Genomic DNA, 15,240 nt, shown 5'->3' with positions numbered 1-15,240 from the left:
CCCTTCACCCCTTTGAACCTCAGTTTCTTCACTTATAACATGGATATAACGACTTACGTGGTATTTTTAAGTGTTTAATGAGATAATGGAGGGCAAGCCTCTGATCCTGTTAGAGTCATACAACAATTGCCAGCCTTCTTCCTTTTCAAAATGTGGGAAGGCCTCAGAGATTTATTTTCTGATATTATTCCTCTTCCTTCCACAAATCTTCTTTATGGGTATCTCAGTCAGGGTTCTAATAGGAAACTCAAATTAGGATCATTTGAGGAGGGTTGAGATCTAGGGGAACATAAGGAATACAGGAGGAACCCAGGGAATAGCAGAGCAATCACTCCTTGTAGGCCCAAAGGGATGAGGGGAAGGAAAGGAGATCTGGGCCCCAGGTGACCTCACAGGAAGGGAACCAGGAGAATAAGTAGACTTATAATCTTTTCTCCCTCAGATGATCTCTTGCTGGGTCTCCTTATCATCAGACCCAATTGTAAGCCAGAGAGCTGTGAGCCCAATGATGTCAGCCATATAAGTCAGCCCCTAGGGCACAGGGCAGATGGGAAAGAATGGAGAGTGGATCTGGGGGGCCAAGGAAGCTATCCAACCTTACTATATCCAAGGTACTTGTTTTGCAGGGGATAGAGAGGGTAAAGACAAGGTCTAATTCTCAGTAGACTCATGGTTGGGATGATAGTCAAACAAACAGAACTTCAATTCAGTGCAATAAGCATCCTACAAAAGCCAGCACAGTGTCAGAGATAGTGTGTGGGGGGTGGTGGTGCTGGTGGCTTGACTGGGAAAGGCTTTCTCAAGATTAAGACTGGAAAAATAATTCAGAGTCCATTTTAAACTATGACAATTTTTTAAGAAGATGAAATGCCATTCTCTGAAAGAGATTTTTCTGATCAACTATAAGATGGAGCTAGAGTATGGATGTGAGGGTGACAGTGAAGGATAGAACGAAATAATTTCAAAGTTTTCCCCCACCTTTTAATTTTAATAATTTAGCTTTTTGTTGTCTTTTTACTTTTGAACTATTAGACTATAGATCTTTAATAAATGAAAATGAGTATAAAGTTGTGTAATAATCTCTCTTGTTTGCAGAATTTGACTTCAGGTTTCAGCAATGAATGGTCTTAAATTTAACATAACTAAATGTAAGGGGGGAATATAGTGTTTTGAAAATAAGTCACGTAAGTTTATTACATATTACATTATTACATATTGAATATTACATAATATTACATATTACATTATACATACATATTACGTATTGCATTAAAATAATGCATAAAAGAGGAAAACTGTTAATAGATAAGTCTGACTTGGGTTAACGTTCATAAAGTTCCTTTATTTAACATTCTTTTCATAGACTTCATTCTAATCTTCAGGAAAGCTCTATGACTCTACATCTTGATAATTTCTAACGAAAGCAAGCAAACTCATTACATAGCACCTGTATATGGTCATAAGAAAGATACTTAGATACGGAATTTCAGGTTAAATGGTATACAAAAAAGATAGATGCTGGAAGGGATCAAATCACAATGAGGTAAGGGCCTTGGGAACTGGTGGGAGAGAGGGTGACAAGAAGGAAAAAAACAAACTTTTCTTGAGTGCTTTTCTATGCACCATAATTTGTGATAGGTTTTCCAGGTTACCCAAGTGAACAGCTGGCAAGACAACAGCGCGCTGAAATTGGTGCCCTGAGAGATCTCACTGCAGTAATTATTTTCTTTGTAATTAGATGTAATTACAGTGAAATGTAGTGAGGAGCTTGTCCACAACCAACATCAAACAAGAATTTCCAGTAGTATCCCTAGTGCTGTAGCTACAAACGTCAAATGGCGGGGGGAGGGGGGGTGTAAAACAGCCGATAATTATAAACAACTAGAGAGGGAAGTGTGGGCAGTTAGTAACACTTCAAAAGGCTGCACCAGATGCTTGGGATGTTTGGGGAATCCAGAGAAATGAGTCAAACGGGATTGAGGCAAAAGCAATGGAGGCAAATGTGGAGCGGCTGCTCTCGGCCGGCTCAAGGAAGGTACCCCCTGGCCAGAATAGACAGGTTCTGAATCCTGACTAGGCCCTAACCTCTACTTCTTCCAGTCTCCGCGCCGTTTTTCCACTCCCTGCGGTGTGCCCGGCGCTTCCCTCCGCCCCCGACTCCGCCCACCCCACCCGGGCCTGGCTCCGCCTACTATGCCAAGGCCGCGGCTGGCTCCGCCCACTCTCCCAGGACGGCGGCCAGCGGCCGGCGGCCGAGGGGCGGGGCGGGCCGGGAGGAGCCGCGCTGCCGAGCGGGAGGGGGATCCGCCGCGGAGTTACGGGAAAGTTGGTCCGAGTTCCTGGAGTTTCCCCCTGTGGTTCCCGGGGCTCGGCCGGCCGGTGCTCCGGCTCCTCTTCTCCCTCCGGCCTTCACCACCCACCACGTCCCTCCTTCTGTCCCCGGCCGCCATGGAGCAGCCGCCAGCGCCCAAGAGGTAACGAACTCTGGGAGCCGGGAGAAGGAGGGAGGCGGCACCGGCGGCCGCGGGCGGGGACGGTGGGGGCGGCTAGGCCGCCGGACCGCGACCCCAGTCAGCGACTGTCGGGCCCGGGCCGGGCGCGCCGGGCGTCGGGAGGCAGTTCCGAGCGCCGGGAGGCAGTTCCGAGCGCCGGGCCGCGTCTGTCCACAGGCTGAGGGGGCCCGCGGGGAGGCCGAGCCTCGCCTCTCCCGCGAGCCGGGCCTGGCGGCGTGGAAAGTCTCCGGGCAGTGCGGGGCTCCCCGCGGCCGGACTCCCGGGCCGGCGGACTTTTCCCTCCTGGCAAGTTCACGAAGCCCGGAGATGCAAAACTGGGAAATTAATTAGGCTGCTTACAGCCGTGGAGGCGTTCTTGTCAAATGTTTTTCATTATACTGCCTTTTATTTGAGAAGGCGGGTTATTTATTAACAGCTTAAGGAATTCAATATTAATAGCTACACAGTGTGTAAAACTTGTAGATACACTGCACTGACAGGTGTTCCTCCCCCGACCCCCCTCAAGTTCAAAAGTATTTATGGATGCAAGACAGTAGGAATCTTAAATTAGAACCCCTCCCCCATATAGTTTTTGTTTTTCTTTTAGCATATAAAAATAGTGATGTTTTGGTACTTGCTATTAGTTTATATTTAATCTTTCATATATTGGAAGAGCAAGAGTACACAATAGATGCTTTTAAAGTAGTGTTTGAAATGGGCAAGCTAAATCAAGTCTGTCCATAGATACCAGTTCATAATGTGCATTTTTTTTCTCCCAAGAATGAATCAACATCAGTTAACTGGTGTTTAAAGCATTTAATCTCAGTCTTTCATTTTTTATGAAATAAGAGTACTAATCTGTCTCCTGGAGAGTGCTGTTGTGAAGATTAAGGAGTTCTAGTGTTCTGATACTTTGAGATCTTCAGATGAAAGGTGATATATTCATTAACATAGGATAATTAAAAAGGTAGGAACTTCGTGAACTGTTGTGAATTGTGTGACTGGACATGTGAGCCTTGAGGCCTGGAAACCATCTGTTCAGGTGAAAAAAGCGGGGGGGGGGGGGGGTTGTGGAGGGGTTTCCAAAAGAGACCTGCTAACAGACAGAGCTTTGATAGTTTTTTTATCTGGTATTTTGTGTTGAATTCTAGTATTGAGTGGGCACCCAGTTTTAATACCATAGAAAAAAATTGGAAACTTTTTTTTCTTTTCTATTTTGGAAGACTATAAGGGGGCACCTCTGAGATAATGCCCTAAGGCCAATTCGAACAACTCCAAATTGAAGTAGAAGCGCTGTTCATTAGCTCTAAGTTATCAGAGTTTCTTTATAGGTGTTTAAGAGACCCCTTGGCCTTGCAGGAACTCTAGAAAACCTAGAGGACTCAGGGGGAGACGTGGATGGTATATTTAATCATTCCATGTCATTTATACTTTTCACAGTGATGCTTGCACATCCAGCAGGCTTATTTTTAGTTCTCTTCAGAAAGACTTATGTTGATCCAGGAAGGCATTTCTGAAAAGCAAGATATATGACAGTAACCCCATATGTTCGAATATCACTTAAAATTTTTTCATAGCATTTTCGTTTTCATAATAGCAACCCTATTAAGTAGGTTGGATCACAGGTATCAATCCTGTTTTGTAGCTGAGGACACTAAAAGAGTTTGCCACATGGAAGGCTGTGACAGGGATAACTGACAGTGAGATTTGTGTTCTCCCTATTGATCCTTACCTTCTAATGATAAAATATAGATGCTGTTTTTGAGGTCATTTTGTTTGCCAGGAACTTTACATATATATATATATATCAATAAAATAAAGGAATATATATATATCAATAAAATAAAGGAATATATATATATCAATAAAATAAAGGAATATATATATATCAATAAAATAAAGGAATATATATATATCAATAAAATAAAGGAATATATATATATTCCTTTATTTTATTGTCCTAAGAAATAGGAATTCTGGCTCTGCAGCTTACTATGCTAGTTCTAAATTTAATTTCTTCATCTGTAAAGTGTGTTGTGAGGATTAAAATAGGTCATGTGTAAAGCACTTAGCACAGTGCTCTATAATGTGTTCAGTGATATTGAATGTTGTTAGTTTATTCTTCGCTTATTCCGTGAAACTCAGAGAGGTTCAGTAATTTGGTCAAGTGGAGGAGATGCCAGAACCCTGAGTCGGATTGGCTGCAAAGGCTGTGCACCCTCTCACACTGTACACAGTGATACCTCTTTTTAAAAAGTCTCTTTCTTAGCCTTCCATGATGTGATGGTCATTTCTTTGTACAATCCTGTGGCCCTCTGCTTGTTCTTTTCCTAATCCGTGTAAGAATGTCACTTTGCTTTTCTGCTTTGAGTAGCACTTCCTTAGGGCTCAGACATTTTTACATGGTCACATTTATGTTGCTGATGCTCAAGTCAGTATGACCAGCAGCTCCTTTTCAGTTGGTGTATTTGATTTTTTCATGCAGATCTACTCTTTCATTATTCCATCTAGTTTGTCACTAAGGCCTATTGAATTCTCCATCAAAAAGTCTGGATTCATTTTCTTTTCCCTTTTTCATTTTTGATACAATTACCCCATTCCTGGGTTTTATGACCCTTATCCTTGATTTACAGCAGTGTCTTCCAACTAGGTACTTTAGTGCAGTGGTTTCAAAAAACTTAGCAGCAGAAGGCTCTGTTTGCAGTAGAGGCAGGGCACTAGGACCTGGTTCTCAATGCCTTACCTCCTGTTCCCCTTTTGCTGCCCTATAGAACCTTCTAATGATCCATAGGACACTGTTTGCTTTAGTTCAACCTGCAAATGACTTCTGATTTGTTTGTTAAAAACATCACTTTCCACCATGCTATTATTCCTTTAAATTTTTTTTTTTTTTTTTTGGATTGGGGCACACTACTTAGTACCCAAGACCCCTCTCACTTGGTCTCAGATTTAATCCCCAGGCTTTTGTTACTCTTCTCCAAGATGAATCTGTCCTCCTGAAGTTTCCCTTTTGTTTTTTATTTAGGTTGTAGGTCATGGGTACTCCCAGCTTTACCTTTGTTCATGCTTTTCCTTTAGAGAAGTTTGTGTTAGTTTTTTGCTAGTAATCTATGTTTTATTCTTCCTTCAAGGCCTCCTTCGTAAGGTATCTTGTTTGAGTGCTTTCTAGCCTAAGGTATTTCTCTGTATTCCTAATATGATGTCCGTTTGAGTATATGCCATCTTCATATTGTTCTTTTTTCAGTTACAAAATTTTAGATATTCAAAAGATAATGGGGGCTAATTTAATAAGTACTTGTGTATCACATTACCCAGCTTTAGAAATAAAATATTGCGAATATAGTTGAATTTCCCTAAGTATATCTCTTTCCAGTTGCATTCCCTCCCTATCCGCCAAAGGATTGTCACTGTCCTGAATTGGGTATTTGTTATTTCCATACCATATGTGTCTTTATATTTTTTCATGTTGTTCATATATATCTGACCTAGTGTTAGGCTTGGGTGTTAGTGCCTACTTTTGCTCTTTGGTATCATTCTTGTCCTCTGGAAGTTGGAGATTCCACTATGCAGCCAGATCTAAGAATAGTGACTATAGGATCTGGAAGACCATTTCTACCTCACATCATTGATTTGGTCTCACCAACAAGGCTGTGTTAAATGTAGGCAATAGATGTGATCACCTATAGTCACTGACTTGCAGTATCAGAATAGCTTTTAGATTCCCCAGCTTTCCTTAACAGGTTTGTCACAGAGGTCTTCATAAGTCCTTAATGAAAATGAAGTCCTTCTGGGAATGGAAGTCCATTAAATGGTTCTTAATTATTAGTGTTTTGGTAAGTTGAGTTTCTCAGATTTCTTTGTAGCGGAACTGCTACCTGAAAGAAAAATGACCACACAATAGGTAAGTTTTAAGAGAGGGAAGAGGAAATGATCAAAACATGAGATCTTCACTGAGTGGAACATTCATAAAGGGGTGGGTTTCTGTGATAGGTGGTGGGTAGTATGAAAAATGTGGTTGCTTGAAGATAGGTAGTTATATAGATATTATTTGTTAAAGAGAGGCCAGAATACAATTGCTGAAGAGATAGACTTTACCAGACAGGCCTTGTTCCTCAGTTAGATTATAGGATTAATAGTTATTTAAAATTAAAATTCATTAAGGTATACTTGGAGAAAAAAGTTGATGTGGAACAGTGAAAACACTGGAAGGATAATAAGAAGGGAATAAGTTCCTGAAATTTATTCTTGAGACAGATAAGGAAAGTTCTTTGATTTAAGCCGTGGTTGGATTCTTTGCAATTTTTTTTTCTTTTTTTTATAGTGTGAAAAGGTAGTTGGGGGAAGTATAGTTGAAGATTCAAGTTAACATGTTAGGATTACAAAGTGCATTCACGCAAATGAAAAGTGAAGGTAAGAAAACAATTATTTCCTAGGGGAAGTGTTGCTATGAACAAATGAAGTTATCAGTCAGAAGATAAATTATTAGGGAATGAAAAAGTGAAAGTAAAAGGATGAGGATATAGAAGGGTAAAGTAGAAGGTATTTATAGATTCCTCAGCATGAAAAGCCCATATCAACCTGTAGTATCAGTAGCCCTGACCTTAGACCAGAAATTGGGAATGCAGATAAACAGCCAGAAACTATCAACTCTTAGAATTGAGTTGTGTGGGACAAAGCAACAAACCAGACAAGCAGATAGTAGGGTATGATGAAAATCAGGAAGACATTGCAATGAGAAGAGGTGTGGGCTTTATTTTATGTCTATATTCCTGATTCATATGCCCTTGGAATCAGAATTCTGTGGTTATTATTGGAGAGATTCACACTTGGGGACCTAGAGTTTTCTTTGACAAGATGACCTGAGAACTGTTACAAAACAAAGGCAGCAGGCTCAGGTAATAGTAGGCCCTGAGGGAAGCTCCCAACTTCAGAGGCAGGCTAGGGGAGGAGGTTCTAAGTATTTCAAAGGGCAAGAAAAGAATCAAGCAAACAGGAGCATCCTTTTGCATTACTAACTTGGTCCCTAAAACATATCTGTTCTCCTTTTGGCTTTTCTTGGTTAATTGGGGGTGGCACCAACTTCTTTAGAATTGATTTAGGCCCTTTAGGGGCGCCTGGGTGGCGCAGTCGTTAAGTGTCTGCCTTCGGCTCAGGCGTGATCCCGGCGTTATGGGATCGAGCCCCACATCAGGCTCCTCCACTATGAGCCTGCTTCTTCCTCTCCCACTCCCCCTGCTTGTGTTCCCTCTCTCGATGGCTGTCTCTCTCTGTCAAATAAAATAAATAAATAAATAAATAAATCTTTAAAAAAAAAAAAAAGAATTGATTTAGGCCCTTTATTTATTTATTTTTTTTAAAAAAGATTTTATTTATTTATTTATTTATTTATTTATTTATTTATTTATTTATTTGACAGAGATAGAGACAGCCAGCGAGAGAGGGAACACAAGCAGAGGGAGTGGTAGAGGAAGAAGCAGGCTCGTAGTGGAGGAGCCTGATGTGGGGCTCGATCCCATAACACTGGGATCACGCCCTGAGCCGAAGGCAGGTGCTTAACCGCTGTGCCACCCAGGCGCCCCAATTTAGGCCCTTTAGATGGGAACGGTCAGTTGGCTCTTCCTGAAGACTGGGGGGATGACAGTAACATCTGGAGTGGGTCCAGGTGAGCAAACTTCAGTTGCACATTAAGACAGGAGATAAACTCGGTCTTTAGTCAACCCGAGGCAAAGATTAATTTATCTTTTGTTCTTCAAGGGACTGAGATATAGCATATGTTAGTGCTAAAGAATTTGTTAGAAATATAAAGAAAAAGGTAAACATATATTAAACACAGTTAGCTAGGTTGAAATTTGTTTTTTGAAGTAAGTTAAATGCTCATTCCAGAAGTGTGTATCAATAAAACTTTAATAATAAAAGGTTTAAATTGAGTATTTCTTATTTGGATTATAAGGGGGGAAAAGTGCTTTGAATTTAATTTTTCTGGTTTCGAAGAAGTCTGTGTTGAACTAAAGGTACCGTCGCCTCAAGCCATCATATATTAGTGGCTCTCAGAAAATTAAAAGAAATATTGGTGGTAAAACCCAGTATAGACCCACATACATATAAAATTAAAACAGCAGTTTCACACCATGTACTATGTGGGATGTTTTTGGTATTTTTCTATTTTCTTTTATCTTCTGTTTCATTGAAAAACTGCTGGTCATGATGCACCAAATTATTTTCATGACCTACTAATGGGTTGTGATCTGCAGTTTGAAAAGACATTGTCGACATACGTAGTAGTGACAGTCAAGAAACTGACTTCATTTCAAACTCTGTCCTAATACTCAAAAGCTCGATGATGGCATTGCCAGGGGTATCCAGACAGTGTAAGCCTACCCACTTATACATACAATAGGATAGAGGTGAAGGGAAGAAAGGAAGCTATTATTTAAAAATGACAGTATTTTGACAGTATCAGGGCAGTACCTAGGCCCCGAATGAAGTATGGGAAAATGGAAAATGATGACCTATGATGTCTGACAGAGTTCACAAAAGAATATGTACTAAAAGGGTTGCTATGAGGCAAAGGCACATGTGCCTTCTAGTGTAGAATGACCCTGTGCAAAGCTCTAATTATGATTGCCTCCTCTTCTGACTCCCTCCCAGCTCCACCCTTTCTAAGCACCAGAGGTCTCTAGGTTTTTCTGCTGAAGAGAAAATTTATACTATCTGATAGAAACTTTCTTTTTTATTTGTACCAAGCCCCTTTTTTGTTGTGATTTTATTTGAATTGCCTCATATATTAGGATTATTCTAATTTCAATTCTTAGCTCTTGGAACAGATTCTATATTTGAAATGTCTTATTACAACTGTTTTTTCCAAACAGAGTCTAAAACTGAATAAATGAAAGTAACAAATATGTAAATAGACATGTATGAATATTAAAAATAAGTGCATTGTTTGCATGCCATGAATATTAAGGTACGGATTACCTTGAACTTCTTAAAACTATACTAAAGGATATATCTTACAAAATGACTTTATACCAAAAAGAATTACAGAAAACTGTTAATATTGCTGGTAATTAATATAGGGGTACATGTGATAATATATGTGGGTTCTGAATTAGTCTATAAATTTTATATGATATCAGGGGCACCTGGGTGGCTCAGTTGGTTAAGTGTCTGTCTTAGGCAGAGATCATGATTCCTGGGTCCTGGGATTGAGCCTCTCATTGGGCTCCCTCTCTCTCTCCCTGCCCCCCACTTGTGCTTTCTTGCTATCTCTTTCTCTCTCAAATAAATAAATAAAATCTTTAAACAAAACGAAACAAAACAAAATTTTATATGATAATCAGACATCTTAGTAAAGAGGTCAGATAGAGTAACATTTTCAGATAGTTCCGGATAATCTTGATATAAATATTAGTATCTTGGTATACACACACACACACACACACACACACTCTTTCTTTCTTGGAAAATTGGGGAAATTGTTGAGCATGTGGGTTTCCAAGGATGAGGTAGTTTTTATTTTCAAAATATGGAATGTTACTCTCTGTCCAGATCATTTTTCATTTTTAGGATTTTTGATTTTCTGAAATCATTGGACCTAGAGTCCTATAGTTGGAAAGGAATGCAAGTTAAAATTATTTTTGTAATTTGGGTGAACCTTTTACATATTTGAGGAAAACATGAATTAAAGATTATAGGCAGCTAATTTCCTTGACTCTTTCTCTCTGGAGCCAGATGATCTTTCCTGAGTCTGCTGAGTTGCCCCATTCTCGTGTTTCTTTTTAAAAAACTGGCTTTCTAAACTGTAAGAGACTCTTAATGATAGAGAACAAACTGAGGGTTGATGGAGGGAGGTGTGTGGGGGATGGGCTAAATGGGTGATGGGTATTAAGGAGAGCACTTGTTATGACGAGTACTGGGTGTTGTATGTAAGTGATGAGTCACTAAATTCTACTCCTGAAACCAATATTACACTATGTTTACTAACTAGAATTTAAATAAAAACTTGGAAGAAAAAAAAATTGGCTTTGTTTACTCACTGATCATTACTCATGCCAGAAATTAGATGTCAACCTTGAGTTCATTCATTTGCTCATTTATTCATATATTCTATAATTATTAATTAACTGCCTTTCAAATGCTAGGTCTGGGTACATTGTTGAACGAAGCAGTTCAGGATTTTGATCCCAGAGAACATACACTCTAGTTGGAGCTTGAACTATGAAGGATAGAAGTAGCACATTACTGATAGAGAAAAATGGTGGAACCTGTTTAATAGGGCAGTTGGGCAGAGCTTCTCTGAGAAGGTAATACTGTGACATGGGGTTGAGAAGTTATCCTTGTGAGTAGCTGGAAAGAGTATTCCTGGCAGAGGGAAAGCTGCGAGAAGGCCTAGAGGTGGGAAAGAGCATAGTGTGTGGGAGGAATTGAAATGAGGCCACTGTGGCTGGATTATAAAATGGGAGAAAGTGGTTGGAGATGAGGTCAGAGAGATGGGCAGGGATTCAGTGATGCAGGCCATGGAAAGGAATTTGGATGTGAGAGTGCACTGGGCTGCCATTAAATAGTTTTAAGCAGAATTGTACACAGTTTATGTTTTTAAAAGATCATTCGGGTTGCTTTGGGTAGAACAGGTTGTAGAGGGTTAAGAATAAAAGCAGGGGAACAAGTTGGGAGGCCATGACAATAGTTCATGGTTAGATGGTGGAGTCAGTGGAGATGGAAAGAAGTGTGGACAGATGTAAGTTATATTTTGGAGTTAAAAGTGAACACCTTGCTGATAGACTAGATATGGGAATTGAGGAAGAAAGAAGCAATTCTGGCTCCTAGGTTCTGTGTTCGAGCAACTTGGGGTTTGGAGGAAGACTGGAAGAGGAACAGGTTTGGGTCTCTCATAGTCTTTTTTAGAATTTCCCGACGCCCAGGAAAGTGAATCTTTTGGGCCCCAAATGTGATATTAGGTGGTTCCCTTAGAAGTGGAAGTGGGTAGGAGGAAATGATGGGCACTGACTTCTTTTTTTAACCTATTATTTTCACTGCATTAGTCTAGAGAATGGGAATCATACCAAGCCTTTGTTAGGTCTTTGCAACGTTCAGGTGTCCTGATAACCTGCTATTAAAAGACGTTTTTTATTGCAAAATAAAACGTCAGTAAGAAACAGACAGATGGCATGATGATTACCATAGGCAGACACCTTTGTAATCACCAGTCAGGTTAAGAAATAGAACTCTGCCACCCTTCCTTCTTAGTGTTCCATCCCAGTCATAGCTGCCTTTCCCTGTACCTTATACCGACTTTTAGAGTAATAACCTAAATGTGCTTTGCTAGACACTCTAGGTTAGTCTTGCCAATTAAAAAATAGTTTTTATAGGGAATGTCACTTTTGATCTTTACGTTAGCCGTCCATTCCTTTTCTTTTTTTCCTGTTGAAGATTGCAGGTTGTTTGTAGTTTCCCACAGGTTGTTTGTAGGCTCCCACAGGGATCCCAAAATCCCACAGGATTTTTCTTTCTTTTTTTTTTTTTAAAGATTTTATTTATTTGACAGAGATAGAGACAGCCAGCGAGAGAGGGAACACAAGCAGGGGGAGTGGGAGAGGAAGAAGCAGGCTCACAGCAGAGGAGTCTGATGCGGGGCTCGATCCCATAATGCCGGGATCACGCCCTGAGCTGAAGGCAGACGCTTAACCTCTGTGCCACCCAGGCGCCCCCCCCCCCCACAGGATTTTTCTGATTGCTTACCCAAGGTACAGTGCTACTGTTCTTTTTACCCTCCATATTTTCTGCCAATGAGTAACTGGATCCAGACACTGACAGGCTCAATTTCAATCCCTTAGGCATTGTTATAGGTGGTGTTTGGCAAGACTATATTAGTCACTTAGTGTGTAGTTGTCTCTCTTTTTTTGTGGTGTTAGCAGCTGTTGATGGTTAGTGCTTATTTCTGTTAATTCATTAGGTGTTGCAAAATGGTGACATTCTAAATACATCATTTTGTTTTCATTTATTAGTTGGAATGTTTTTATAGAGAGTCACCTCCCTCATCTTTTGTTTGATTACCCAATGGTACAATTTATAAAAGAAAGACAGGATAAATGCTTCATTCTTCCCCTTTACCTGTTTTCAAGAGAATGAATTAGTTTCCTATTTTTCTCCAAAGGGGACCAGTTCTTTTCTTTTCTTTTTTTTTTAAGTGCCATTATGAGCTAATGGATTTAAACATATTTGATGGATTTTAATCCATTGCAGTTCCTGTTGCTGAAGCTCAAAGTGTCCCCCCATCTTGGATCAGTGGGAGTCCCTTCAGAGACAACATGACGCATAGCTTCCTTGTTCTCTGCTGTGATAAGATGTTCAGGGCTCATCATGTCCATTTCCTGTTCTGGATCTGGAATCAACCATTTCTCCTAGAAGTACTACTTTCTTTTTATGAGAAATGGTATTTCAGGACCCTAACCTGGGCGCTAATGTGGTTAATGCTACTTTAATTTTAAATAGCATTTCTTCATGACTCATTCGTGCAACTATGGGATACTGTGTCAAAAAATGTGATGGCACTGGCAGTTTTGCCTTTCTTCCTCTGGATGATATCTCTACCATACCTTTATGTTTCTAAGTTTAAATCAGAAATTGGGCATGTATAGACAAAGTCTGTGATAGAGGCTGTTTGGAATGGACTTTTACCTTCACATTCTGCCTCTCTTATTTTGGTTACCCTTTGACCCAGTGTCATCCTAATATCCAGCCTCTCTTCTTCCTCACCTCTGAATGTTTCAGGTGACCCAGTTTTTTCTTTTTTCTTTTTTTTTAAAGATTTTATTTATTTATGTGACAGAGAGACAGCCAGCAAGAGAGGGAACACAAGCAGGGGGAGTGGGAGAGGAAGAAGCAGGCTCCCAGCGGAGGAGCCCGATGTGGGACTCGATCCCGGAACGCCAGGATCACGCCCTGGGCCGAAGGCAGACACCCAACGACTGCGCCACCCAGGCGCCCCGACCCAGTTTTTTTTTAAACAAAATAGATACAGAAAATAAATGAATCCAAGACAAAAGACACCACTAGTGATAAGATTAGATTTCAGGCTTTTTTTTTTCTTTTTTAAGGTAGAACTTTTAGCCTGCTTTGTCTTACGTACATAAAAGTGTATCTGTGCGCAAACAAAATTCAAGGGCATCTTGAAGCTGCTTTATAAATTCAGCCATGACTACAGTATGATGAATTGCAAAATGAAGTATATCCAGATATTCAGTGCCATATGTTATTCCTTTTTAGTTTTGATATTAGCCTCTCTTGTTAAGTTTTATTGTACTTCCGCATAAATAAGCTAAGGTATTTGTCTCAGTGACTTTACATTTGATGCTATGTTATGTAACTTTAGAAAGAATTAGTTTTAGTGTTACTACTTACTTACTCTATTAATTACTGCATTAGGTTGCACCTATAAGCTGATATGTGAATTAGTCTGTCATCTTGCAGTTAAACAATAATCAGTAGCCATTTTCCAACATTCAGCTATTCAAACATTTTTAGTTATCAGTGAAATTTGTATCATAGAGGTTTGGATCATAGAGAAATGATTGCTCTGGATGAAATTTATAGTTCATGTAAATTCTAAGAATTATAAGAAATTAGGGTCAAATTTAGCAATGAAATCTCATAAAATTCCAGGGGAAATTAAAAATATACAAATTAAACTCTTGAGAAGAAAGTATTTTTTTGATGATTTTCTTTCCTCGGTAGAATGAATTTTCCTTCTATGAATTTGCTTCTCATTGTATACTTCCAAGGTTTTGTTTTTGTTTTTGTTTGTTTTTTCCTTACATAAGAGAATCCAAGTACTAAGTAAATAAGACAGTGGGATTCCCCCCTCCCTTTATATAGACTCTCAGCACTTGATTGGATAGCTTTAATTAATATTCACAAAGAACTCATGTGATTTTGAAGAGCCTGCCAAAATAGTGATATGGTTATAACTATATATTTAGCATCATTGGAAAGTATGGTATACCATGTAATGGATTTTCCAAATAAATGAAGTAAACCACTTTAAGCATTATATTTTAAAAATATTTTGCAAACACTTTTATACAGCTGGTTTCGATGGAAATCATTCCAAGATGAAGGCACTTGACCTAGTCTTCTGAAACTGATAAAAAAAGCAAATGATCTTGCTTTTCTTGTTCATGAAAACAGTCATAGAAACAGTATATAGAATTGTTCACAGTTTTAGTTGATAGAAACAGTCAGGTGTGCTTTTTTGATACGTTTGAAGCTTTGTTGCTGTATACGTGTGGCTGTTTTTTCCCTAAACCTAGTCTTGTCTTTCACTGTTACCTGTCATGCTCATTACTGTGTCCTTTTCTAAACTGGTACTTAGAAATAACTACCTGACCTGACAGTAGCTATTCCTTTCCGAAAGTAAAGTACATGCTCTTTGTGTCAGTTTTTGCTTACCAGAGGTCTTTTTCTCTTCTGGGTTCATAGTACATCTTGAAATGATCTTTTGAGAAGAGGAGGAACATTATATGCAGTGAAGGGGAGAAGAAATTATTCCAACCTTCCCTGAGTTTCTAAGTTTTAATATGAAAACAGCTAAAGTGTTTGCATTAAAAGGAAGGGGATTTTTACCTTAAGCCCATGGAATTCCCAAGCCAAGAAAAAATTTGTCATTTTGGAATATTACTTTGATTTTGAGGACTCACGGTATTATTACCAAAGTGAATTGGAGTTATACCTGTGCAAAAACAGTAACATT

At 39.5% G+C, this 15,240-nt stretch overlaps 1 protein-coding gene across 2 annotated transcripts in view; it reads left to right on the top strand.

Annotated features, from left to right (window-relative positions):
• Positions 1-2,268: 2,268 nt before the first annotated feature.
• Positions 2,269-15,240, top strand: part of STK3 (serine/threonine kinase 3) — a 262,422-nt gene continuing 249,450 nt past the window's right edge. For both annotated transcript variants that reach the window (XM_040625657.1, XM_040625656.1), the window contains exon 1: positions 2,269-2,474. In XM_040625657.1, the coding sequence (XP_040481591.1) occupies positions 2,449-2,474 (26 nt within the window). In that variant the 5' untranslated portion in view covers positions 2,269-2,448. The remainder of the gene's footprint in view (positions 2,475-15,240) is intronic.

Source organism: Ursus maritimus, unplaced genomic scaffold (genome assembly GCF_017311325.1).
Source record: "Ursus maritimus isolate PB19 unplaced genomic scaffold, ASM1731132v1 scaffold_9, whole genome shotgun sequence".
Lineage (NCBI taxonomy): Eukaryota > Metazoa > Chordata > Mammalia > Carnivora > Ursidae > Ursus > Ursus maritimus.
The sequence above is the reverse complement of the archived record's forward strand: the minus strand, read 5'-3'. Positions and strand labels throughout refer to the sequence as shown.